General features: G+C 39.0%; 1 protein-coding gene across 1 annotated transcript in view; it reads left to right on the forward strand.

The window, feature by feature from the left end:
• LOC124551001 (ADP-dependent glucokinase) overlaps positions 1-23,069 on the forward strand; it is an 89,936-nt gene that overhangs the window by 41,608 nt on the left and 25,259 nt on the right. The window contains exon 5 of the mRNA XM_047125837.1: positions 13,780-13,943. Within this exon, the coding sequence (XP_046981793.1) occupies positions 13,780-13,943 (164 nt within the window). The remainder of the gene's footprint in view (positions 1-13,779; positions 13,944-23,069) is intronic.

Here is a 23,069-nt window from a genome sequence, read left to right on the forward strand (position 1 = left end):
CAATACAATCATGGAAGTGCAGGAAAGACAAGGATCTTTCTGAAAAAGTGTAGACGCTGAGCAAAAGATGCATCACAAGATGAAGATGGAGTCACTGGGTGAGCTCCGCACAGAAACTTCAAAAGAGAGGGGAGGCTCTTTCGACAAAGGCTTAAGCATGAAGTGAGAAACACGTGAAGAGGTGAGAGTGAGTTTTTACAGAAAGTCATTAGCAGTTGAAACACAACAGTGATAGGCAGCAGGGATTGCCAGAGAGAAGCGAAAAGGGTGGAAACCAAATGTTAACCGAATTTCAACGATAACAATTGGACCCCGAGAGGAATGGGTGTGTTGGATAAAAACAGAAGCGAATGGAATGAGGAAGGCTGTCATTCCAAAACAGGAGATCACAAAAGGCGTGTATCTACTAGAGGCTTTGATAAAAGCAGAATCGGGAAAATATCTAATAAATGTGGTGAACACTACAGAGAAGTGTGTATCAATAGAATGCCCACACGTAGTAGTCAAAGTAGCTCTAAAGCAGGAATTGTTGAGAGAATCCCTCAGAGTGGATCATATCATTAAAAGTAAGCCACAGCTGAAGGCGAGAATAAGGGTTCTAAAGAAAAATATTCGAGTAAGCCATTTGAATGCCGAAGAGAGGGCAGCAGTTATAGAGCTATGCACCATATACAGTGATATTTTCCATTTTGTAGGAGACAAATTGTCGTATACTGATGGTATCAGGCATGAAAGTAAACTGCTGCCAGAAGTGGAAGGTTGGGTGATATGCTCATGACCCTATAGAATGCCGTAAGTACAAAAGGAGATACTCCAATGTGAAATTGAGAAAATGTTAGATGATGACATTATAGTACTAAGCAAGTGTGGGTGGAGCTTTCCGTTAATAATTTTGCCTAAAAAAAAAGATGCTAGTGGAAAGCAAAAGTGGCGAATAGTCGCAGACTACAGGTGACTGAATGAGATCTCCCTAAATTCAGTTTATCCATTACCAAGAATAGACGAAATTCTTGATGGTCTTGGAAACATGAAGTATGTCTCAACCCTGGATGTCGCAAAGGGCTATTATCAGGTTTTATTAGACGAACAGGATCGAGAGAAGATGGCTTTCAGGATGCCGTATGAGCATTATGAGTACAAAAGAATGCCCATGGGACTCAAAACAGCTCCAAGTACGTTCTAGATATTGATGAACTCCATTATGACAGGGTTGCAAGGTGATAAGCTGTTCATCTACCTGGACGGAATGTTCATATTCGGCTCCTCCTCAGAAGAACACAGTGTGCAACTGGCAGATGTATTTGAACCACTGACGCTCCACAATTTAAAGTTACAGTTGGATAAGGGCGAATTTTTACGAAAAGAAGGGTGCTACTTGGGCTGTTATATCGGCTGAACGCTTGAGGCCGGACCCACAGAAGATCAAGGTAATAAAGTGGTATCCACAGCCCAGAACAACAAAGCAATTAAAGACATTTCTAGGCCTTGTGGGATACTACCAATATTTTGTAAGCAACTTCAGCAAAATCGCGAAGCTGCTATACAAATTACTGAAGAAAGAAGTTCCTTACATGTGGGGTGTTGAGCAAGAGAATGCTTATCAGTATTGGAAGGAGAAGCTGATAACTCCACGTATACTGCAGTGTCCAGACTTTGAAAAGGACTTCATAATTATGACTGACAGTAGCCAGTCAAGCATCAGAGCTCTGTTGAATCAGGGAAAAATTGGAAGTGCCTTACCTCGAGGATGCTAAACAAAGTGGAAAGAGGGTACAGTACGATTGAAAGAAAGATGTTGACCATTTGTTGGGCCGTGAAATATTGGAAACTGTCTGTAATTGGCAGAAAGTTTTTTTACTGACCATAAAACTCTGACATTGCCAGGTCGTATATCAGATCCTTCATCCAGATCGATGAAGTTTAGTTTGAAGTTGGAGGAGTATGATTATCAAATCTTGTACAAGAGTGGCAAACGGAACCGAACCAGTGACGCGGTATCACAAATAAGAGAAGTCAGAGTGGTGGGTGTGCGACTGGAAGGCAACAGCAGCCTAGGGCAGGACGCAGACGACGTGGAAGCCATAGTGCAGGTCAGGGACCCACAGGTTGGGAAAGACAACAGGGCTGTTGACGCAAGTGAACGGGCAGGAGGCACGGCCAACAAGAACCAGGACATGAACAGCTGAGCCGAGGATTGTGAAAGATTATATTCAGAAGTGTGAAAACTTTATCGGTGGTATAGAAAAGTATTTCGGGAAACGAGAGACAGCTGAGCCGATAATGGCAGAAGAAATAAGTGAAGGCAAAAAGGCACAATACTAAAACAGTTTCTCCCATTGGAGGACAGCAGGACGTAGGAAGGACCTATGAGCGAATAAAGAAGTACCATGTGTGGAACTGTATGAGAAAAGATATAGAGGAATACAGACAAAAGTGCAAAATTTGTCAAAAGAACAAGCTCACTCGGAAAAACGTAAAGATGCCTTTAAAAATCACAAAAACACCTGAAAACATTTTCGAAAGGTGTGATATTGATATAGTAAGTCCATTAAATCAGATGGACAGTGGAAACAAGTATATTCTTATGAAACTTCCTGGCAGATTAAAACTGTCTGCCGGACCGAGACTCGAACTCGGGACCTTTGCCTTTTGCGGGCAAGTGCTCTACCAACTGAAGTTTATGATAGCTGAAGTGATTGACAGGCAAGATGCTGATACAGTAGCGTGCGTACTAGTTGAGAGGTACAGGATACTGTCAGTATTGTTAAGTGATATGGGAAGTAATTTCGTGAGTGGAATCATGAAAAGACTGTGTAAACTGCTGTGTATTGAAAAGATTCAGACTATCAGCTACCACCGCCAAACAAACGGAGCGTTAGAAAGGTTGCACCGAACATTAACAGAGACATTACGGCATTATGTGAATGAAGTGCTGACAAATTGGGACAGTTGGGTTCCATTTGCAGTTTTTGTATGTAATAAGAAACCTCACAGTACGGCAGACTGTATGCCACATGAGTTGTTATTTGGAAGAAAATGTAATATTCCAGGGATACTGCAGAAAGATCCAGCTGGAATGAGGTATAATTTTGATGGTTATGAGATGGGGCTAAAGGAGTGCGTACAAGAAATGCACTGGTGTGTGTGAGAGCACAGTGTGCAATGTAAAATAAAGAACAAGCAATACTATGACAGAATGCAGAATCCTAAGGAATTTCATTGTGGGATAAGGTTCTGTTGTTTCATGAGAGTACACGAAGAGGCAGATCGCATGAGTTAGATATGCATTGGCGAGGTCTGTGCACAGTAGTACTAACAAAGGGGTCTAATGTGGTAATTTGCCTGAAGTGAAACAAAGTATCTTATGGTTCATGCCAATAGATTGAAGGAGTTTTTGTAATTCTAGATGTTGGCGTTGTACTGCATTGCCGGCGTTACCCTCCTGCTCACAGGGATTGAGCACACCAGACAAGAACGTCATATGCAAGTAACCAAGTTCCAGATGTCTCCCAGACTGTGTTACTGTAACCTGGGGCAAATGAAAATTTACAGTGTCTACGGAATTTTGTGAATTATTACTACTTGATGGAAATGAAAAAAATTTGCACACATCAAGGCTCTCGCGAGGCAGGCAATTATGCATTGTAAGGATAGATTAGCGTTACTGAACATGAGTGCAGCAGTGTGTAAAAGTTTAGAATTTGCATGAAATTGGATCATAGGAAAAATTGAAAAAGTGCAGCAACTAATTGGACAATTAGCACGCCATGAAACTGGTCTAAAGAAAAAGCGATCTTGTGTGCAAGTTCAGTAAAAAAATTTTCGGAACCGTAGACGAATATGATGGTACATACTTCAAGGCGAAGATAGACATCTTAGAAGGAGAAAAGAAGCAGCTGCTCAGACTTTCGAGGGAACAAGTGACTATAGTTAAAGCAACTTTGACTAGATTTAACCAAACTGTAAACTCAGTAGCAAAAAATGCACGGAATGAAACCATCAAGCTGGGACATAGTAGAATTTGAGAACAGTACTGACAAATGGTTGCAGAAAGCAGTCATTTTGATCACTGTTAATGAACAGTTAATACAACTCATGGGGATATTCAATGAGCTAGAGTAGGAATACCGTATGTTAATATCAGCAATTGTTAACGCTCAGAAAGGCATTCTGGAAGCACATCTGATCAATCCGGTACAGATCGTGAAATATGTAGAACTGATAAGACAACATCAAGGATAAGCAGTTCCCTGTTGCACTTAAGGGCGATAGCGGTTATCAGTTTATCAGAATTATTGATATGAATGTTTTCATAGCTCGAAACATCTTACGTTATGTGCTGAACATCTCACTAGTAAAGGACAATGTGTACAACCTCTACCGATTACTACCATTACCATCAGAAGTAGGTGGAACGAGGCGTTTATTTAAGTATATTACCTCTGAGAAAGAGCTAGTGCTAATTGATGCGTGAAATGGAAATAGGTGAAGTTAAATAGCGAGCAGTTGCAGTGTGAAACAGTAGGTCAGGGCCTCAGAATAAGCAAACAGGTTCTCATTCTCTTGTATATGTATGACCATGAGAGATGTGAGACGAAGATGCTGCAACCAGTGCGAGAAGTTCTGAAGGATTCCATGTGAAAGTTAATAGTATTAAAATGAAAGACTATGGACACCAATAAGTAATAATGAATGGTTGTTTGTTGCCCTGTGAATGAGGGCATTACTTTCATCTGTCACAAAGGAAGATACACAGATACTGTGCTCCGAGGTAGAGGGAAATGGAAATTTTTAGGTAAAAGTCATGGATATACAGCTCAAATCGGGATACAATCTAAACATAATAATACAAACAAATGAAATTGTAATCATGTTACAAAGTGTGCAACAATGTATAAAATGTAATTAATGATGAATTTGATTGTAGAAGTGATTGTAAAATAAAAGTGTATACTCATCCAACCAGAAAAGTAAATTGTAAAATGAAAATGTATACTTATACTATGAGAGAAGAAAAGTGTAATCATGATAAATGTATGTATACTACTGTAACGTTGATGTAATCTGTGAAATGTAAATGTGTTCTTTTTCAAGAGAAGATTGATTTATATGTATCATTGCAGAAAACTGCGAGCATTTACGTATGTTGGAGCAGTAAAACAAATGTGTATGCTTCCCCTTATAAGGAATGAATAAAACAAGTAAGAATATAGTACAAAACTTTTGTAGTCACTGAGGACAGCGCTTACAAACTTTTCCCTACGGGGGGGGAGGTGTCACATATTTAAAATATGCAATGCCTAACAGGCAGTAGAACAGAAGCCAGAACGAGTAAGTTTGGTTGATAATACAAAGGGGACGCCATAGGATTGGCGTTGACTGTAAAAAGTCTCAGGAGGTATCACGTGAGGTCACATGGCGAAGTGCAACTCAAGCGTTGACAGTAATCTTATATGGTAACATATGAGGCCCAGAAGGGCAGTGGCCAGACACCAACGTAGAAGGGGTTGATGCTGCCTATAAAAGCGTTAACGAAGGTGCCTGGAGAGAAAGTTCAGTTCAAAAAGTGTCCAGGTGGAACCGTCGTGCAGGTCAGACCCAGGGCTGGACTTTTGTAGTTTTGTTCTGGCTGTGTTTGCATCTCTGAATTAGCCATGTACCTCTGTCCATGAGTGTAAGAAAATCAGGGATAGTGTGCATTCATAGAGGTCATCCATTCAGTTTTGCTCTAACAAGCAATTAAAGATTGTAGTTATCGAAGTCTTGCCTATTTGTTTGTATATTTCTGACAGAGTTCCATAACTCCTTCAAAATACCCTGTTAGCCTTCTCCACATAGCTAACTGAACGGACCATCCTCCCCTTTCTTGTGTCATTAAGCATCTAGATTGCTCGTTGGATGCGACAAGATCGTAGTCGGACGAACTCTGTGATGCTGCATTAAGGAGGTTAGAATCTATTCTAACTTCCTTGCACTACATAGACACCATTCTTTCATCAGTGAATTATTGTTAACTGTTTTTCTGGATTGATTGGAGAACGATGTCACTAAGTAATAATACTGAGTAATTTGCCCCACTGAGAAAATAAATGTCAATTTTACCAAAATATATTACACACTAGCAAAAGGAAAAAACTTCACTATTTTTGTAGTAGCAATGAAAAAAAAACAGATTGCAGCTAAATCCTTTCCTGAGCTAGTTGTTATTTCATTTGTGGTAGGAATTGAATTGCGTTTGAAATTGAACAAATGCTCAACAAGACGTATACATTCCTGCAGGAGATGGTAAAAGTCTAGATGGGGCCAGTGTTTTGTGCAGCAATGTTCTCAGCACTCATTGTGGGATACGATGGGGAAAAAGGGGGTGTGTCACCTGCTAAAGAAAATAGCGGGCCGATAGTGTTTGGAAGGAAGAGGTGAAGGACAATATTTTCAGATTTCATGTCAGTATGGCTGTGAAACCCAATACATATTTGTTCTCAGATCGCACCATTAACCACAGCCTAAGACATAACATCATCTTTGGAAGAAACAACATAATATTTGTGACAGCTGAGATTTCATTATTTTTATATCTGCTCGTTTCACTTGCAGCATGCGGCTTTTCGCAGATTATGCTGTAGTATACAGAGCAGTTGCAGCATTAGAAAATTGCAGCGAAATGCAGGAAGATCTGCAGCAGATAGGCACTTTGTGCAGGGAGCGGCAACTGACCCTTAACATAGACAAATGTAATGTATTGCGAATACATAGAAAGAAGGATCCTTTATTGTATGATTATATGATAGCGGATCAAACACTGGTAACAGTTACTTCTGTAAAATATCTGGGAGTATGCATACGGAATGATTTGGAGTGGAATGATCATATAAGATTAATTGTTGGTAAGGCGGGTGCCAGGTTGGGATTCATTGAGATAGTCCTTAGAAAATGTAGTCCATCAACAAAGGAGGTGGCTTACAAAACACTCGTTCGACCTATACTTGAATATTACTCATCAGTGCGGGATCCATACCAGGTCAGATTGACAGAGGATATAGAGAAGATCCAAAGAAGTGCGGCGCGTTTCATCAGAGGGTTGGTAAGCGTGATAGCGTTACGGAGATGTTTAGCAAACTCAAGTGGCAGACTCTGCAAGAGAGGCACTCTGCATCGCGGTGTAGCTTGCTGTCCAGGTTTCGAGAGGGTGCGTTTCTGGATGATGTATCGAATATATTGCTTCCCCCTAATTATACCTCCCGAGGAGATCAACATAATATTTGTGACAGATTAGAGAGATTCAAGCTCGCACAGAGGCTTTCCGGCAGTTGTTCTTCCCGTGACTGGAACAGGAAAGAGAGGTAATGACAGTGGCACATAAAGTGCCCTCCGCCACACACCGTTGGGTGGCTTGCGGAGTATAAATGTAGATGTAGATGTAGAGTTTCAGCCATGCTATGAGGTCTCAACCTAAACGTCACTTCGACCCTAACCATCACCTCGGAAATCTCGACATATTTAGAAGAAACAGCCAAATATTTGTAACAACCAGGATTGTAAATTTCATTGGTGCTCATACCTAGAAATACATAGACCTTTTTTTATTGCCTTTCATTTGTTAGGTTAAACTGTTATCCCAGATAATGGCACATCTACTGATGTTTATGATGATATTATTATTATTATTATTATTAAAATTGGTTCCATTACATGCTGCGTGACTGGTACAGCAATTGGTTATGAATTTCTTGAAATAAGACAATCTTGGTTGCAAATTGTTTGATCTTTTTTATTGGCAATGAAGTGTTTCATCCTTGTAGGACATCTTCAGATTGACGTAGGAGTGTAAAATAACATTGTGAGCCATAGGTACATTAAAAGCAGGTGGGATGGTGGTAGTAGGAGTCAAAAGTCGTAGGCTGTGTAGCCACCTCTAAACTAACAATAATTGTGAACTTGTGAAAGTAGTAGTCTGATAAGCCCACATCTGTCCTTCAATGCCAGCATATGGCATGAAGATAAAGATTATAAGAGAATACCGTCCACCATTGTCCTATCATCAATAGGCAAATAAAATCATAAGGGACCTAAAACTGGGATTAAAATGCCAAAGTATAACTACAATATGAACTGGAAAGAGCAACTATGGCAAACCAAGAAAAATATTTAAAAGAGCTTACATAACATGGAGCCAACCATGTTCCAACATACACAGCATTGAGCATTGCTTAGGCCGGTATCACACTATCAAAGACGATATGTCAAATATTTTAGCCAAAGAAATTTGGTGGTGTAATAGGGAACTTTGTCAAATCTCGCCTGTCGTCAAATAAATATGATCAAATCTAGGGCCTCGCTGTAGACTTGATCATAAAAGTCGTTTGTCTTCTGTTCAGTGCGATATGAAATGCAACCACTTGGAGCGCTGATGTTGCTACAGCTATTTGATGTGTGTGTTGTGTGTTTGTAAACATGGCTTCAAAGTTGGAGTGTTCCTTCGACTCTTTTTATTATTATTATTATTATTATTATTATTATTAAACTTGCTTCGACTAGGGTGAGGAGCGCGCAAGGGGCACAGTGCGTGCTATTAGTTGTGTATTGATGGGCATCTGGAATATGCTGCAGGCGACCTCAAGTCCACAATCACAGCTACATCTGGAAACATCCAGGCATCTTTTCAGCAAGCCGGAATAGAGGATGTGGTCACACTCTAAAATAAAAAATTCTAACTTAGCTTTCCATTCTACTTTGTTTATTTTTGAACTCTGGATGCCACAGGTTAAAAATCGCTTCATCTGTTTTGTCCTTTTTTTTTTAATTTTTGTTGTTGTTGGAACACTAATTCCATTAATTAAATTATTTAAAAATAAAAATAGTTCTTATTGTCCATGTAGTGTACTAAACATTTATTTACCTTCACATATTCCCCATTCATTGCTTTATAAATCGCTTCGCACATTTCTGGAATTATTTGGTTAATGTGCAATGTGATATTCGAGTGCTGTATTGTAAACTAGAGTAGCTCTCTCATGTATCAAGAAATCCCACTGTCACAGTTTGTCTGCCTTCTGCACATACAGCATATTTCAAGAGAGTATTCTGTTTTGTAATATGAGAAGCCACTTTACTGAGCAAATACTGAAGTGCACTCTCATCCATCCGTAAGTAATTTATGTGTATGACTTTACCTCCTCCACTAGCAGCTCTTGTAATAAATTTTGCAGAATGCTTTTACTATCTTGACGCAATATCTATGGCTTCATCCAAGTATGTTTCCTTTTTTCCTGCCGCTTTTCTTCCAAATACACACACAGTGCAATTGTGGTACTAGCAATTGCAGCGCATAATAACGAGTTGTTGTCAGCCGTCTTGAAATTTCATGAAATATATAACGACATGTAATACCCCTTTTTAGCGCCACGTCAAATAGCTTTGTCAAAGAAATTTGATGAATATTTGATCGTATTTCTTTGTCAAACTAATATGATAGTGTAATACTATCCTTACAGCAGATGAAATGTGAATATAATGCGGTGGAGGACACAAAATACGTCAGGCCTCGTAGCTTGCCACAGAGACCTAGAGCCATAAAGACAGGGTTATACAACTGTAGTAACAGACATTAAGGGTTGATTGCATTGGTTAACCAACGTACTTAAGAAAAGCGATTGCACAGCTAAATTACATATGCGGTAAACAATAAATTATGTAAACAGTAAAATTATAAAGGTTAAATTAGTACAGGTATAGTGATAAAATAAGTGCAAAGACACGATAAAAAAAACTGTTGATGGGGCTGTATTGTGGTTATCATAATATCAAAATGAAGCAGGTTTCTGCTAACCAATTGATAATTCAGTAATCTATCTTTCTCTCCACTGGAATGCTTAAGAATTTCAATTCCCTCTAAAAGATTTAGCTATTTTCCTTTGTGGGGATTATGGAGTATGGGTAAATCCCTCAGTGTTGGTGGCCACCAAATTTTAGGTGCTCAGCAAAAGGTGAATGCTCTTTAATCTTAATGCAATATGCTGGCATTAAAGAATAGATGTTGGCTAACCACATTACTTCTTATGTAAGTTCACAGTTAATGTTAGCTGTAGAGATGGCTACACAGGCTGGAACTTTGCCTCGTACTACCCCCCTTCCCCCATTTACCTATGCCTCACAGTATTGTTTTACACCACCACCTTAATTTGAAGATACCTCACAAAGTTGAAATGCATCATTGCCAATAATAGATGAAACAATTTGCAACCAAGAATGACATACTTCAAGATTATTGCTGTTATTATTATTATTATTATTATTATTATTAAAAATTGTAATACCACTGAAGATTGACATAACAGTAACCAAAGAAGGAAGTGAAAATGAAAATTATTGCAAATCATTTCTTTTTGTTTAGTTTATTTCTCCTTTAATTGTCAGAGCGTATGGAATCAGTAAGCTGCCAAAGTTTAAATAGGTATAATGTTAACTTTCTTAGGCAGATACTTTATACCATTAAACAGTTTGTAATTTTGATTAGTCGGAATATGTTAAAAATAAAATTCTCTAATAGAGCCTCTTTGAAAAAGGGCATTGTTATATATACAGAGTTGTCGTATATTCAGAGTCATTATGTATTCAGGGTCGTCCTATGCTTGAGTGAGTACAGTATTAAGTTTCTGGTGTAGGCGATTGACTGTAATGTGTAATACAGTGTTTTCTGTTGTGAAGGAAGAGAGATGTGGGAGGGGGTCAATTTAAATGATGTGTAGGTTTGTCTTCTCAGCTAGCATTAAGGCAGTCTGTCATGCCGAGACAAGTGGATGGATGTCAGCTGCCATGTGTAGTGATGGGAACAACAAATGAAAATGACTGAGTCACTTTATTATATTTTTATGTATCGGTTGAACTGTTATTAATTAATTATTTCTTTCAAGTAAAACTAGTCTGTGAGGACAGCTGAATGAAAGTCTGTTGTAGTTTTTCATATTGAGTGAATTGTATGTTTTTTCTATTCAAGTGAGACCAAGCTGTAGTTTTACTGTCAGTTGAAATATGTACTATTCTTTCATATGGTCCACCCTGTTAGTGTTTTAGTTGATGAAGCTATCCATTCATTCTCCTGAGTGGAACCAGTCTGTAGTACTATCACTGGTTAAACTAAAGCAGCAGTACTATACGACTGGGGTACACCATACTGCCAGAGGATACCTCTATGCCTGGGGATACATCATAACATCTAAGGGTATATGCCAAAATTAAAACAAACAATGTATGTGTTTATTTAATTACAAGTTGAGAAACTCATATATGCCTGGGTTATTTATTTATATCTGTGCTTGAGACTTTGTACATGTGGAATTCATTTTTGGCTTGCAAAGCAACTTCGTATACAATGTTTGAAGTAGTATGATTGACAACATGAATGAAGAGCTTGGTTTTATTTTTGGCTTGCAAATCTTCTTTGTATACAGTGTTTGAAGAAGTATGATTGACGATGTAAATGAAGAGCTTGTTTGCTTCACTAATGCAGGAAAGAGCAACTTAGAGCTGGCCACATGAAAATCAAAGCAACTGACAATGAGGTCCAGGCCCGCGACACACAGCATCTGGTCTTGTGCTTTGCTTATCATCATGGCGTAAAATAATTGTTAGGAATAAGCGGGATTCGGGTAAAAACTCGCTTACCTGCGCTATTTCCCATCAAAATGATGTTACACTGGAGAAAAGTAACGTTAAGCCTCTGCGAGTAAAGAGTTCTAAAAAGTGAGATAATGCATCATACTGTGAGTCAGACTTACACACCTCACTTTTGGCAGGAGTTTCCAGAGAGTGAGTTAAAACCTGATGTTCTCTAACTGCAGGAAGTCTTGCTTCACAGTCTTCATTGGGTTCCTGAGACTACTTACTCCTTATTCTTTTAGCTGTTCTGGTGTGTTCAGAAAGACTCAGCCACTTTTATTTGTGAGTAAAACAAAAGAAAAATGTAGTGAGTATGCACTCAAACCACAAAGCAAATTTAATAAATTTGATTTTCATAGCAAAGAACATATCAAAAGAAGTGAAACAGTTGTTAAGCTTTTAATACTCGAAGTGAGTCAGTAAGTATGTATATCATAGTCAAGTAAACTCACTATTAGTTTGTATTTGTAAAGGTAAGAGTGGGGCACTTTATTCTGTCATTGATGTAAACTTCTAAAAATACATCTGTCACTGAGTTTACAAAAACTGAAAATACCATTTATTGATTCTTTAGTGCACATTTATTGATTCTTTAGTGCACAATGAAACTAACAGCCTCATCTGTTGGTTCTTTTGTGTGCTGCACCATGATGATTAAACATCCAAACTAATAAGCTGGCCAGGCAGTTGTAGATAAAATTTTTAATAAGGATATCTTTTTTCTGATTTTGATGCAATAGAGCCTATATATTGCTGCAAGCTATGCTAAAGTTACCTTTGAAAACCTCCATGAAAATTCATATAGTTGCCTTGGAGGTTAGTGAGTTCAGGCAGATTGACATGATGATTCTGATAAAACTTTAAATCACAATCTCTTTTTTTCCCACATGATCAGATTTTCTGCTGTTATCTGTTCAAATGTATGTATGCTAAGTATTGCTTTTTGTTATTGTTATGTTTTGTTCATTTGTATTCGGTGGGGAGGGGTGTTGTTTAACATATTTATTGAAATAATACTGCTACCAAGTTATACCTAACTAAGCAAATAATATGTTCCGTGCTGGACCCTATTAAATTTTTGATGGAATGGGATTCACCAACAAATAAAGTCTGTTTTCACCATTCACCTTATTTTTTGGATAGCAGTGGAAACTAGCCGGTCTTCATTAAATGTTCATCTTGCTGTTAAAATTTCAGTAATTATAAAAAAAGTCAATACCATTCACATTTTGTCAGTAATAGGTAGCCTCAGAATTACTCAGAACTTACTATGCACATAGGTCCATGTGACCAGGATTTTATTTTTGTTCCTACAGTATATTTGGAATGTTCCACTGCAATTATTCTGTGCAGCAAGTGTGATTCATTAATAGCTCTGTATGGGCAGTGTGTAACTCACTGCTGGTAGGTATTTGTTCCTTTGATGGCAGTTAGTGGGGGCAAACTGCTGAATGAAGAGTTGTTCCACTGCACAAGCAATGCCACCGTCCTATCTCGGAAGCTGTGATACTTTTACAGTTCAGAGTATGTTACGCTTTCTTGACTGCAATCCTGTTCTGCCATTTTATGCAGGAGATATGAAGTAGTGTGTAGTTGTCAACAGTTTATTGAACACAGAAATACATGTGGAATAGTTTCCTGTAAGAGATGAAACTAACAGTATTGCACAGTACATATTTGTGATGAAACATCAAGTTGTAAAACAGCTGTTAGTAACTTATTATGAAATGTGCTGTCATAGCTTATTTTTGATAATTTCTTGTATCATTGGGCAAGCAGACACTTTCAACTGTAATAATGAGTCCTTGTTCAGCTTACATAAAATTTCTTTATTCTGCTTTTTTGTTTTGCTGGTTTCAGCACATTTTGTGGGCTACTAAGTAATTAATAAGCTCCTGTAACCTGCTGCCTGGTTGATCTTCTAATTTAGTTCATTCACAGCCTTTAGCAGTGTCAATATTAATGGTTTCACTTACTGAAACCTTTTAAAGTATGTGGAGATGTGATACCTGTAACTTTTCTCTGTATTGATCTGTGATTTTAACGGCACAAAATGTTTGTTTGTTGCATTTCTATCTCAGATTCTCAGACTTTTTCATGCACCCCTGTTTCCAACTTTTGTAGGGGAACGAATGCAGTTGCTGGCCAGAGTGCGGGAGCAGATGCGCAGCCGTCCCGCTTCCACAAAAGTGCACTTTGAGATGGCGTCTTTCAGTGAGCCTAAGATGCTGCACGATCTCTCCATGTACATTATTCCATTTGCAGATTCTCTTGGTATGAATGAACAGGTTAGAATTAGCAGTATCTCCCTCTCTTCTCTGTTTGTATGAGCATTTTGGGTGGGTCTGTAACATCACTATGCAAGTCACTAGAACAGTACGGATGTACAGGTTGAAATGCTATTGGATGTCATGTGGGCACTGTTGTTCAGAGAAGCAAGCAGAATTTTGTATTGTTGTTTGTACGAGCATTAATTCTATGTAAAGGGCTATGTCTGTGTTCACTGGAAAAAAAACTGAAGACCATACATTAGGAAATCTCGCTCCCTATTCTGCAAATAGAGGAGAAACTTGGAAAGTTAATTTAAAGTCATGGTGAAGAAATAAAACTCATAAGTGCGTCAGGGACTGCAAGAAGCACAATCTTGCAGTAGCATTTCTGAAAATGGTAAATTCGTTAATATTGAATATAAGTGTCAGAATTTTTTTTCTGAATTTATTTGTCCAGAATGTTGCCTTGTACAAAAGTGAAATGTGGACAATGAACAGTTCACACAAGGAGAGAATAAGAGCTTAAAAATGTTATCCTAGGGAAGAATGTTGAAAATTATTTGTGATAACTAAAAAGGAGTTACAGAATCAAATTGCATGCCAATGGTGTGTTGTCTCAGTTGTGCAACTGGATTCATGACTAGGTGTCAGAAACATCACAGTTCATAGTTGTTAACAGGAAGTCAATAAGTAAAACAAAGGTGATATCTAGGGTTCTCCAATGAACTGTTTGTGGGGTCCTCTGCTGTTTAATTTACATAAATGATTTAGGAGACATTCTGAGCGGCCCCCTCAGATTATTTGCAGATGATGCCATCACCTGTCATTTAATAAAGTCTTTGAAAGATGAAACCAAATTGCAAAAGTGATTTAGACAAGAAATCTGTGTGGTGCAAAAAGTGGCTAAAGACCATGCACAATAAAAAGTGTGAGGTCCTGCACCTGAATAGTGAAAAAAGTCCATTAAATTTCACTTACATGAATATCAAACAAATTTAAAAATTGTCGATTCAAGTAAATACCGAGGGATTATAATTACGAACAACTTAAACCGAATCTTCACATAGAAAATGTTGTAGCAGAAGGCAAACCAAAAACTGTGTTTTATTGGCAGAAAACTTAAAAGATGCAACAAAGCTACTAGAGAGATTATCTACACTACACTTGTTTGTCATCTTATGGAGTACTTGTGTGCATTAAGGAATCCTTACCAGGTAGGATTAATTGGGGATATAAAAAAAGTTCCAAGAAGAGCAACTTTTTTTGTAGTATTGAGAAAGAGTGGCAGTGGTATGCATGTTAAGGTGGCAGCGATTAAAACAAAGGCATTTTTTGTTGCAGCAAGATCTTTTCACAAAATTTCGATCACTAACATTTTCTCCCAAATGAAAAAATATTTTGTTGACTCAGACCTACATAGGGGAAGTGATCATCCAAATAAAATAAGTGAAACCAGTGCTCACTCGTAAGTGTTTATTTTTCCCTAGATGCTATAAAGAAGTGGTACAGTCAAGAAACAGTCTGAAAGTGGTTCTGTGGACCCTCTGCCAAACACTTTAGTGTGAATTGCAGAGTAATAATCTAGATGTAGGTGAATGAAACACTGATTATTGGAGAAAAGAAATTTACAGCACAAGTTGTCTTAAAGAATTGCTTGATATGACACGTCCTGAGGCATCAGTGACTCGCTGTTTTGGTAATGGAAGGAAATGTGTGGGGAGGAGGGGGAGGGGGGGGGGGGTAAAAGTTGTTGGGAGAGAAAAAAGGAACACAGTAAGGAGGTTCCAGTGCATGTTCCAGTGGATGTAGGGTGCAGCCTTTAAGCAAAGGTGACAATAGTTGCGTGGTATAGACTGGTGTGGATAACTGCGTGAAACCAGTTTTTGGACTGAAGACCGCAACATTTAAGGTATAATTTGTTTCTGCTTCTTAAATATACTCCTCTTTGCAACATGTTACATACATGGGAAGGAAATTAATTCCTTTGATACAGTATAAATAAAAATTTTAAGAGGTGTAAGAATAGAAGGTTTATTTGCAAAGGGCCAAAGTAAACGATACAGATAACAAATGTAAACAGAGTGGGGTGAAGCATTGCTGAGGAATTAAAATTACTATGCAGCCATCCAGATTCAGGTTCTCCACCCAAAATCTATTGATGTAGATGCTACTTCATTGCTTCAAAAAGGTCGTGACCGATTTTCTTCCTCCATCCTTTACTCAGTGTCATCTTGTGCCTCATCTCTAAAGACCACATCGCTGACAGGACATGAAATTGGAATCCTCCCTTAACTCTCCAACACCCCATCTCTTTTGTCTCGTCAATTTTCCTTCATAACTGCTATAATTATCAAAGTACTTTCAATACTATGTAGCAGACTTCTTTTATTTTTAAAGTTGCTCTTAGAATATTGCCATTACCAAATAATGGAAAATCCAGGCTGGAATAATGACAACATTATAAACAGGATAGTTGCTACTCACCATATAGCGGAGATGCTGAGTTGTAGATAGGCACAGCAAAAAGACTGTCAGCAAATAACCTTTTGTCCTAACAGACTTCCATCAGAAATATACACATGCACGCAAATGCAACCCACACACATGACCACAGTTCTGGGTGCTGAGGCCAAACTGCAAGCGGCAGCGTACGATGGGAGAAGCAACTGGGTGGTGGGAGTGAGGAGTAGTTTGGGGCGGGGAGTAAGGGGGGATCGCAAGGGGGAGGGGGGGGGGATGATAAAGGGCTGCGTGTAGGAGCATACAGAAACGAGTTGGGAAGAGAGAAGGGCAGCTAGGTGCAGTTGGTAGGTTAGATGAAGGACAAGGAAGGGGGGTGTCAGAAAAGAAGAGACATAAAAAGACGTTTGGTGCATTGGTGGAATAGAGGGCTGTGTAGTGCTGGAATGGGAACAGGGAAGTGGCTAGGTGAGTAAGGGGAATGACCAACAGAGGTTGAGGCCAGGAAACTAAATATATTGCGGGGAGAGTTCTCACATGTGCAGTTAAGAAAAGCTGGAGGAAGGATCCAGATGGCACACTGCAGTTATGGATTTCAGGCAAATGAAAACTGAATAAATACTTCATTATTCTCTGTAAATGTTGATAAAGAAGAGCCATTACTTGAGGTGTGGAAAAGGATGCCAGCTGCCAGGGTGCTAGATCGTGACTGTAATGGGTGAGGGTTGTGCAGAAGTACCATCTGCATTTATGACAAGGTGTGTATTCTAATGAATTAGGACAGTTTCAGTTTTCAAGCTTCCCATGTCATAGATTTTGAATGGCACATCAGTTTCGAATGTGTTAGACGAAACATTTCAGATGTTTTTGATGTTCTCAATTGCTCAAAACAATTAATTTTTGTTTTCAGTCACAAAAAACAGCTGCCATGATTTTGTTCACAGACTGAAGTTTTTCAGCCTCATTTGTAATTATTGTTTTTCAGCCTCGATTGTAATTACACCACGGAATTAACACCTACATTCTACTCAGAACTAACACTAACATTTTAAAAAAAAAAAAAAGTTTCATCACCTGTCATGATCCATCTCTCTGATACTGGATGAAAAATTTGCTCACAGGTTTCACTTTGCTTTTGGGGAACATAAAATTAAATTTTGTGAAGAATTACTGTCCTCTGTTGCCTGGGATGCCTTTAAACATTCCATATGGAGTTAATTGCTATGTGGCAATTTGAAAGTAGTCGTCAAAGCGATATATTTTTTTGTGCTAGGTCTGCACTTTTCTCTCCAGTGTGCACATTTATACAGCTTTCCCAAAATATCAATGCTACTTCATTTCCCTTCATTCATTTCTGAAGACCTACAAATGCCACACAGTTCATAGTAAGTTTCAGACTTGTGTTGTTGTGTTGAGGGATCAAATTCCTGGCTGTACCTTGCATGCAGTGGGACTGTTTGTTTTAGGTGTTATTTTAGCTTGTTTTGCAAAGTGAAACCAACAAACGTGTGAGGGACTTCAACAGCTCCTTTTCAGTGAGTAGTTCAGCTCTCTCCCTCTCCCTCTCCCTCTCCCTCTCCCTCTCCCTCTCCCTCTCCCTCTCCCTCTCCCTCTCCCTCTCCCTCTCCCTCTCCCTCTCCCTCTCCCTCTCCCTCTCCCTCTCCCTCTCCCTCTCCCTCTCCCTCTCCCTCTCCCTCTCTCAAATTTCATGTCTGCCTTCGTATCGTGAAATGGGTTATCATTTTTTGTGACAGACTAATGTTGAGGAATTTTGCATGTTTTGTTTTTGACTGTCATCAGTTGTTTGTGTCATTATTGTGTAATACATGAGAGTAATACATGTGTTACTGTTGAAAATATTCAATGTTCGAAAATACAATATAAAATGGACAGATAAAAAATCTATTCACTAAGTGACAGCAGGAGAAAACACACATATAAGGTATGGAAATGCACAAGCTTTTGGAGCCAAGGGCTTCTTCTGCCAGAGGGATTGAAGGAGAAGGAAGAGGGATGAAGGGAAATGACTGTCGAGTTTTAGGAAGTGGGAGGAGTAACAGAAATGCCACTCAGAGTGCTGGGCCATGGGAGACTTATTGGATGGGGTGATAAGGAAAAGCTGATTGTTGGTAGCTGACTTATGAAGGATTTTGAAGAAATATTTACCAACTATGCAGTTGTAAAACTGACAACGTTTTGGAGATATGTCAATGACAAATTCACAGTTTAGACCCAATGCAACAACAAATTGAGTTTGTTGAACAACATAACTCCATTCACAAAAATGTCAAATTCGCAATGGAACATGAAACTAATGTTTTCCATCCTGCACTTCATTGTGGTGGCTTGCTGTGCTAAAAACGATTCTTAAGTTGCTATACAAAACACTTATTAACTGCATAAATTCACAATATCTGTTGTCTCAAAATCAAGAAATGATAGATGGCCATTATCACTTGAAATTACAAACACAAAGTTTACTGGTGTGATAAAAGGTCTACAGCATGCGTCATTCCATCCATGGTGCGAGGAGTAGTGTCAGCATGACGACGGTGTGAAGCAGAGAAAATTCTCGTGGTTTGTCTCGTCAAGTTCCTGTGGATGGTCTTTGAGGGTAGCTAGCTCCTGGCCCAGAACTGTGAGAGCAACTGAACTGCACTGTGCTGGAACTGCAGCTGGTCTGCTGGAGGCTGTGCCTGGTCTTCTGTACCCAGCAGGTGGAAGTACATTTACATCCATGTGATGTGGTAATGATGTTTGTTCGTCTACAGTAGTGCCGCCAATTGCCTGGTGCAGTTGTCTGCTTGGAAGCATAGCTGGTGCCCTGATGGAGCCTGGAACAAATAGCGTACAAACATACTGTTTGTATCCTGCACGGAGTCAGGGCGTGTGATGACTGTCTTGTATGAATACACAATTGCCAGAGAAGACACAGTTGCAGGCAATGGGTAGGCATGTCTGCACTGCAGACTTATGCGGCCTAATGATGATATATGACAGAATGGTTGTCCACTATATGTGGATGTATTAGCTCGACGTAAGGAAGATGGGTTTTTGGGATGGTGCATTTACCGTAGTCCACCTGTACTGATTTATAGTTTTAGGCACCTGGCTGCCACCAGCTGGTGAGATTGTATGTTTACTGAAAACTTCATTATATAGGGCTCATGTAGAGTCTGACACTAGCATTCTACAGAGTGAACTGGTACACTTGGAATGATATTCCATAAGAATGGATACAAAAACATCAAATTAAGAGACGTTTGCAACTGAAAACATGAGACCAACCAAAATAAGTGCAATAAGAAAGAGATATAAAGTCTATGGCCTTTTTAGAATACATGAGAAATATTTCTCAAAAATTGCAAGAACAATAAAGAAGCATGAAATGGATGTGATCTTTCTCCCACCAGCCAGTACGGCAGCTCTTCTGGGATATCTGAAAGATGATCTGCTTTTACGAAAGTCAAGTATACATCAAATTCCTTCAGAGTATGGTAAAACACACAGAGGACAAACGATTCATAAGCAGCGGAATGCAGTTGAGTAATCAGACAATCCTGAGAGAATCAGATTGCGAAATGAGACACTAAAAGTGGGGATGGATTTTGGTATTTTGGGAGCAGAATAACTAAAAATGAATAATCTTGTAATAATGAGAAAACCTCACTGAGAAAGGGAAATTTGCTAACATTGAACATAAATTTAAGTGATCTATTGATCTGACGGAATTACATTTTCCTGTAGACACGAGTCTCAATTCTATCTTCGGTAAGGATAAAATCTGAATTAATGAATTAAAATTTGTGACCAGGCCGAGGCACACATTTTAGTTCATTACTTCAGATAATATCCTTATTGAAGATACAGTTGTGACTCGTATATCTGCAGGAAAATGTGGTTCTGTCAGATCAGTAGATCATCTACACCTGAGGTACAGGCAGGATTTCCCCATTACGTACAAAGCTGGGGTGCTGTTCCAGTATCAGAGAGCCTTGGCAGTACTGACGATTTAAGAAAGAGAAAATGGGCTGAAGGCATGAATTGAGGTTTGTGTTAGAGAGGTCAATAGACTAGGATAGTCCATGAAGCTGTGTGAGCCACAGTGCCAGGACGGTGTAGTGGTTAGTAAACAGGTGACCCATGTTCAAGTTCCATCCTTGGCACAAATTTTAGTTCATTATTTCAACTTCTATCCCTCTCTAAGTAAATTTAAGTGTTAGGAAGTCCTTTCTAAATGTATATATCTGAGTGTAACTTTGTATGGAAGTTAAATGTGGACAATAGGCAGTTCACACAGGAAAATAATGGATATTTTTCAAATGTGGTGCCTAGAAGAATGCTAAAGATTAGATGGGTAGATCGACTGATTAATAAAGAGGTATATAAATGAGATTGGCGAGAAAAGAAATCTTGGCACAACTTCAATAAAAGAAGGGATTGGTTAATGGAATGCACATGATGCATCAAGGAATCATCACTTTGATAATGGGGGCAAGTGTGCGGAGTAAAATTGCAGAGGGAGACAAAGGCTTGACTATGGAAACCAGGTTCAAACGGTATTGATTTCAGTAGTTATATGGGGATGTAGAAGCTTACACTGGATATACATGTGTGGGAAGTTCCGTCAGACTATTCTTTGGACTGAAGACCACAAAATCAATTAAGGAAAAATGTTGTTGCTTAATATTAGAAATGAGGTGTGGAAAATTCATTGTATGATTGGTGAGTACTTAAGATTTTTTGTAGAGTAACACACAGCTAGCATGGTTGCAAGTAGTGAGAGTTGAAGTTTTAGAACAGCTGATATGGTGGTGGGATTTGGAACTATGCCACTATGTGAGTCATAGTGTGACATATGATGTGTGGCTATAAAATACGGGACTGATGCTGTTGTGGACTAAGTATGTATGTGCCAAAGGTGAACGGCCAGTAGCTGTGAAGCATGAAGCCTTCTCAGTCGAATGCGGCATCACTGGTGTCTATAGACAAATCATTGTGACCGTGTTCTTCATTTGTGTAAGCGCTATTACTTTTTTTTGCTGGAAAAATTATAAATATAATAATAGAGCAACGAACTGTCATGAAATTTCACATAAAATTTGGAAAAACTGCTACTGAAACCTTTCTTTACTAAAAGAAGTGTATGGTGAGGACTATTTTGTCATGTACACGAGTTTTTGAGTGGATTGAGCTTTTCCAAGATGGCAGAATAGACGTTGAAGAGAAATCACACCTAGGACCCCCTTCAACATTAAAAACAGATAGAAATATGGAAAAGTGTGTAATCCTGATTTGATCTGACCTTCAGTTGAGTATTCAATCGATAGCTGAAACTGTGAGAATTGACAAAGAAAGCATAAAGCAAATTTTATCTAACCAGTTTAATATGAATGTGCGAAACTGGTGCCGAAAGCTCTCATGGTTGAATATAAAGAATGTTGTAGTAATGTTTGTACTGGCTCCTCGAAAACCACTGAAAATAATCCTGATTTCTTGGAAAGGGTGATAACGTGTGAAGAATGTGGGTTTTTCACTTATGATCCAGAAACAAAGTGCAAGAGCATGTATTGGAAGGGTCCAACTTTATTAACAGCAAAAAGTTGCTCGAATAAACAAATCAAGATTTAGATTGCTTTTCGATACTAAAGGAACTGTGTGTATTCACTGGGTTTCTGAAGGTCAAACTACACTGAAGCACCAAAGAAAATGGCATAGGCATGCGTATTCAAATACAGAGATACGTAAACAGGCAGAATACGCCATTGCAGTTGGCAATGCCTATATTAGACAACAAGTGTCTGGTGCAGTTGTTAGATCGGTTACTGCTGCTACAGTGGCAGGTTATCAAGATTTAAGTGAGTTGGACATGGTGTTACCGTCGGCACAGAAGCGATGGCACACAGCATATCCGAGGTAGCGATGAAGTGGGTATTTTCCCATACGACCATTTCAAGAGTATACTGTGAATATTAGAAATCCATAAAACATCAAATCTCAGACATCGCTGCGGTCGGAAAAAGATCCTGCAAGAATGGGATCAACGATGACTGAAGAGAATTGTTCTACGTGACAAGTGAAACTCTTCCACAAGTATCTGCATATTTCAATTCTGGGTCATCATCAAGTGTCAGCGTACGGACAATTCAACAAAACATCAACTATATGGACTTTCAGAGCCAAAGGCCCACTCGTATACTGTTGATGACTGCATGACACAAAGCTTTATGCCTTGCCTGGTCTATCAACACTGACATTGGACTGTTAATGACTGGAAACAGTTGCCTGGTCAGACGAGTCTTGGTTCAAATTGTATCAAGTGGATGGATGTGTATGGGTATGGAGACAGCCTCATGAATCCATGGACCCTGCATATCAGCAGGGGACTGTTCAAGCTGGTGGGAGCTCTGTGCAGTTGGAGTGATATGGGGCCGCTGATATGTCTTGATAGGACTTCTACAGGTGACACATACGTAAGCATCCTGTCTGATCACCTGCATCCATTCATGTCCATTGTGTGGCTCGAGGAACACTCTTCTGAGTTTAAACACTTCTGCTGGCCACCAAACTCCACAGACATGAACATTGTTGAGCATATCTGGGATGCCTTGCCATGTGCTGTTCAAAAGAGATATCCGCCCTCTTGTACTCTTATGGACTTATGGACAGCCCTGCGGGATTCAT

Source organism: Schistocerca americana, chromosome 9 (genome assembly GCF_021461395.2).
Source record: "Schistocerca americana isolate TAMUIC-IGC-003095 chromosome 9, iqSchAmer2.1, whole genome shotgun sequence".
NCBI classification, from domain to species: Eukaryota; Metazoa; Arthropoda; class Insecta; order Orthoptera; family Acrididae; genus Schistocerca; species Schistocerca americana.